The 6,000-nt window shown below is 34.2% G+C and overlaps 1 protein-coding gene across 1 annotated transcript; it reads right to left on the bottom strand.

Annotated features, from left to right (window-relative positions):
• Nucleotides 1-732: 732 nt before the first annotated feature.
• LOC110913205 (receptor-like protein Cf-9) lies at nt 733-3,587 on the bottom strand. The gene has a single exon (XM_022158049.2). It carries the CDS (start codon nt 3,423-3,425, stop codon nt 1,236-1,238), a length of 2,190 nt encoding a protein of 729 aa, XP_022013741.1. The 5' UTR covers nt 3,426-3,587; the 3' UTR covers nt 733-1,235.
• Between the last annotated feature and the right edge of the window lie 2,413 nt (nt 3,588-6,000).

Raw genomic sequence — 6,000 nt, 5'->3', positions numbered from 1 at the left:
TGTTTAAATTATTGATAGCGACATTTAGTTTTGGCCTACATTAAGGCTATTCTTATGGGATTTAGACAACAATTACCTTTCGTCTAGTAGGTCATGTGTTCAATGTATTTTGCCCTTCATTAACTTAGTTGATGTATAGTGATTTAGGGTGTATATTTTGATGTTATGTTTGTCACCAATCACCATGCTTCTTTAAAAAGTTACCCAAAACTGGGCTTCTGTATTTTTAATGAAGCCATGGTCTGCAAAATTTTGTCACTGAAATTGTTCTCTTTTATACGGGTCTTATCTATCTACGTATATTATATTTGTAACATTCTTTTACCCTTTTTAAGAAGAGTTAAGTGTCATCTACGTCTCTATAGTTTGTTCACTTTTGCTATTTCAGACCAAATTTTAAAATCGCACGGTTTTCCTCTCTAACATTTCGGAAACGTGCCATTTCAGTACAAAAAATAACCACAGTTAAAAAGTTCAATTAGCTTAGGGGTAACCACAGTCAAACTTGCAGCTGGTCGGGATCGAACCCGTGACCAGCTGCTTAGAAACAAACGAATTTTACCCCTAAGCTAACTGAATTTTTTAACTGTGGTTATTTTTTTGGACTGAAATGACACGTTTTCAAAATGCCAAGGAGGAAAATGGGGCAATTTTGAAATTTGACCTGAAATGGCAAAAGTAAACAAACCACAGGGACAATCACACACAAAACACAAATTCACACGTACATAAGAATTTTGTTACGGCTTCAACCCACTTTCATTCATTACAAACTTTACAATAAATAAAACCCTGCTGACCCGTTCTAACCGATACGCAACTTTGACCCGTATCCAATTACTCAACTATACAACCAATCAAAACCTACATGTTTTCTGATTCTAGTAGTAGTGACCCATCTAGGCTTTCCCAAATAAAAAAGAAGCCATCCAACACCCAATCCAATTAACATCCCAAATCCAATTTCATTTTATTTAACCCTGGGCTTATAGCTTAGTGGTTATGGAAATGAGGGAAGACTTTTGACTGAAAGGTCTCAAGTTCGATTCCTGATCCACCCGGGTTTTACCAGCTCTGTATTGTCGTGCTCTCGGGCGGGTGCAGGGTCGGGTTTTCCCCGGAACTGGTGGCGTGGTGGGCTAGGGGCTCCGTGCGTGCAGGTTGGGCTGCCGCGGGCTACCTTTCGGCCAATGGGTGCCGCGTACGGAGTACCCGGCGATTCTTATGTTGGACGTTCAAAAAAAAAAAAACATCCCAAATCCATATCCCCAAACAACAGATTCCCAAGAAAATCCATTAAAGAAACTATCGTTGTCATCTTCATCGTCATCTTCTCCACGTGTCGGAGAGAATGTCTCATCATCATCACCACAGTTCTTTGTCAACGGGAATCCACATAATCCATTGTTCCCTTGAAACGAACTATTTCCAAAGGTATTGAACTGTCCACCTTCAGGTATGGCTCCGTGAAGCTGGTTTTGTGAAAAATTCACGAATGCAAGAAATGTCAGACTTTTAAGTTGTACAGGAATTTCACCTACGATCTTATTTGAAGAAAGATCTAAATGTTCAAGGAGTACGAGGTTGCTCAAGTGTGTCGGTATGCTACCCGAGAGACTGTTATGCGATAGATTGAGAAACCGAAGCGCTCTTAACTGTCCAATAGTGTCAGGTATCTCCCCTTCAAATCTATTAACCGAAAGATCTATAGTGGTGCAGATTACTAATATTTTCTGTAGTTCCAATCTCAATCCTTTCACCACTATCTCCACTGTGTCATCATACATGAACTTTCCACCCATGTACAACACTCCTGGCGCAGCCCTATCCATAGCCATCAATGCTTTAAAGTTCTTGAAGTAGTTTGAAGGCAAAAGACCCGTAAACTCGTTGCTCGATAGATCAAGTATTCGCAGCTTTTGAAACAAAGGCTTGGTGTTGGATGTGTGTAATGTGCCATTGAGTTTATTACCCCTCAAGACGAGAACTTGCATCTCGGGAAGAGTATCAATCCAGTGCGGGAATCCACCGGTTAGCTTATTGTTTCCCAAATCCAAAACTGCAAGGTTCCTACAATTGATCAAAGTCTCTGGAATCGAGCCTTGAAGTTGATTTCCATTCAAGTTGAGACTTCTTAGATTGTTGTTTTGCTTCAAGAATGTTGTGGGAATGCTTCCATGGAACCGGTTTAACCGCAGATCCAACACTCTGAGCTCGTGGCTGAAGTTACCCAGGCATTGTGGAACATTGCCGGTAAGCCAGTTATTCCCAAGGTGAAGAGTCTCCAACAATCTCAACTTGCAAACCGATTCCGGGACATGACCCACAAGGGAGTTGTTACCTAGAGTCAGATAAATTAGTTTTCGACAATTGAGTATTGCCTTAGGAAAATAACCCGAGAGTTTATTGTCATGCAGCGTGAATTGCTCCAACTTTATTAGGTTACCGAGTGAATCTGGGATCGGACCACTTAACCGATTAATGAACAAGATCAACTCAACAAGAGAGCTTAAGTTTCCCAACTCTTTTGGAATGGAACCATTAGACTGGTTGTCGTTAAGGTACAACTGCTCTAATTTGCTTAGATTTCCTATTGAAGCCGGGATTTGACCAGTAAGCTCGTTGTGACTGAAGGCTAATTGAATCAACGACTCTAGTTTTCCGAGTTCTGGTGGGATAACGCCTGAAAGAAAGTTTTCATGAACATCCAGTATCTTAAGCTTGCTCAGGTTTCTAAATGAAGCCGGGATGGGACCCGTGAGCTGATTGCGGCCCAAAAGTAACCGAATCAGATTCTTCATGTTTCCTAATTCATCAGGAATTGGACCAGAAAGTCGGTTGCTATATAAGTATAATGTCTTTAAAGAGCTCAGGTTTCCTAAAGATAATGGGATCGGACCGGTAAGATTGTTTCTAAAAAGGTACAGTTCAGACAATTTGGTTAGATTTCCTATACCAGATGGAATGTGTGCAGTTAGGACGTTGACCGAAATATTGACCTTCACAAGATTTTCTAAATTTCCTAGTTCTGGAGGTATAAAACCTGATAACTTATTACTATCAAGACGAAGATTAATCAAATTGGTCAAGTTTCTTAAAGATGCAGGAATATGACCATCAAGATTATTGCTATGCAATGAAAGGGTCTCAAGTTTCATGATCATTCCGATTTCTTGAGGAATTGTTCCAGAAAAACGATTACTAGAAAGATCAAGAAACACGAGTTTAGAAAGATAAAAGATCTCAACTGGGATGGATCCGAAAACGTCATTTTGTCTAAGTTCTAGATGTGTTAGACTAGTGAAAGACGAAAACGTGAAGTTTTTAAGTGTACCGTTCAGTCTTGAAGTAGAAAGGTTGAGTTTTATTACATCTCCATGATCATTGCAATGAACACCGTACCAGGTGCATGGTGCGGTACTCATGGTTCGGTTTATATGGGTAGGATTAAGGGACCATGAAGATAACAAGGGATTGTGTTGGTTTATGAGGCTGGTTTTCCATTTGAGCAGAGCATAAGCAGCTTCTTGCTTTGAACCAGAAGCAGGAAGGAATGAAGAGAAAAGGATAAAAAGAATGAAGAGTAAATTTGATAACATTTTGATTTTTTTTTTTTGTAGATAATTATTTATGGCTGCAATTTAAATATTGCCAGATTTTTGTTGAGTTTAGAAAAGTCTGTTTGCTTGGTCTTCCTGTAATACATTGTGATGATTAAGATGTTTACTTGCATCACAAAATATGGAAGTTGCTGAATGGAGGACCTGTTGACCAGCAGTTATTTTCTTTGTTATTATAACATTTTAAAAGGTGTTTGAGATTACGTTTTGAAGTGATTATTTAATTATTGCGTTTGCAAAACATAAATAATCTAAAAGGGTGTTTGGATGAAAAAGTGAATATCTGCGCAGTTTTAGAGAAGCATATACCTACATGCTTTTTCAAAACGCAGTTTTAAAAACGCAAAATATATTCGAAAACGTATAATCTGTTTTGAAAACGCAACACCAAACACCCAGCTAAAGTTTGTTCTAAGGGTGAGGTTTAAACGAGAATTCATATATTTCACTAGAACCGTGAAAACCATTCAAATTAGAAAAAGAATTACATGTGTCATTAGAAAAAGAATTACATTATCATTATTTCTAACATACAAAAAAAGAATTACATTTATCATTATTTTTTAACATACAACATCAAAAAAATTATATGTTTAGATTCACACGTATTCAAATTTTTTTAAAAAAATATACATGTGTAAAAGAATTGTTAAAAGTATTTAGAGGAACCAATGGGATGGTGGTCCATTTACAAAGGCAAAGCCTTTAAACACTTTGGAAGAGGGGAAGATCTTAGGTTCAAGTCCCACAGACAGTAGGGAATAAAAAAATTCGAGGAGGAGATGAATTAATTGAAAAGATAATTCCATTTTTAATTTTGTATTTTAATAATAAATAGAATTACCCCCGTCACGATGCGACGGGGATTCTTTAGTTATATATCGTATTAGATGAAATGCAAATATTTTTTAAATGACAACGAGCCTGTGTGTAAAACATAGAAAAAGAATAACTAAGTCGATTTTTGACCTACACGTTGCTACAGACCTATCAAATGGGAAAAATAGACGCGCTGTGATGGGCCTTTCAAACGGGAAAAGTAGATGAAAAAACATTGAACCCCACACGCACATTGCGACGTGTTAACTCGGAAAATTTAAAACGAAATGTTGGAAAATTTACGAAAGATGAAAAGTCTAAGGGATCAAAATTGAAAGTAAAAAGGTGTTGGGGTTAAATTGTAAAAGATGAAAACTTTGTGTTAAAAGCAAAAAAAAAAAAAATCAAAGGGGTTAATTACAAAAGATGGAAACTTTAGAATTAAAAGTGAAATATCAAATTAATTAAAGGGTTAAATTACTTAAGTTTGAAACTTTAAACATAATTTGCCAAATATGTAAACTTTGGAGTTAGAAATGAAAATTTCAAAATTATTTTGAAAAACTCCCAAAGCATCATGTACAAGTACAACACATATATGCATAAGTAAGTTGCTAATTTATAGTATTTAAATTAAATAATAATAATAATAATAATAATAATAATAATCTATACATATAATAAAGTAAACCAATTTGAGACACATGGCAATCAATGAGACTATCTAAAAATCTATTTTCCCTCCTAAAATATAACCCCTTTAGTTTCATGGTTAACCCTAAATTCAAAATAATAATAATAATAATAATAATAATAATAATAATAATCTACTTGAATATTCTAATAGTCTACTTGAATATTGTGAATTTCATTTAAGTTTCGGTGTTTTATTGGATTAGATTTGAGTTTTAAAAGAAGAATATTTTATTTTCGGTCAGATGTAGAAATAATAAATTATATTAAAATAAATAGATATATATTGACTTTAAAATATGATGTTACAAATAATATTGAATCCCCGAATTCAAAATAATAATAATAATAATAATAATAATAATAATAATCCTGAAATCTAATCTCCCTTCACATATCAATTTAATTTTATTATTATTTATCCGTTTAAAAAACATATAAAAGCAAATGTTTATAAATTATATATTTTATAGTAAAGATAAGTTTATAATTTCAAAGTAGAAAAATCACTTTAAAAACATAATCAACTTCAAATGGTTAATACCTTATCAACTTCAAACGTAATCAACTACTAATATATTTAGATTATTATAACAAAAATATTAGCACCAGAACAAAAAAAAAAACATATTCATTTATCGAACAACCAATTGATGAAAATCCATAGATTTATGAATATAAAACACGTATTAGTAATTAAAAATTATATTAAAATAAAATACTATATAAATTAATATTGTAAGATGAAAGGAGAGGGTGTCACGTGACATTATTTGAAATTCTTTATTTTATTTTATTATATAATTTGACATATTAAATAAAAGAAAAACTTTAAGGAACCCCGTGTATTGTACGGGTTGAATAAATG

This window comes from Helianthus annuus, chromosome 15 (assembly GCF_002127325.2).
Source record: "Helianthus annuus cultivar XRQ/B chromosome 15, HanXRQr2.0-SUNRISE, whole genome shotgun sequence".
Classification (NCBI taxonomy): Eukaryota; Viridiplantae; Streptophyta; class Magnoliopsida; order Asterales; family Asteraceae; genus Helianthus; species Helianthus annuus.
The sequence above is the reverse complement of the archived record's forward strand: the minus strand, read 5'-3'. Positions and strand labels throughout refer to the sequence as shown.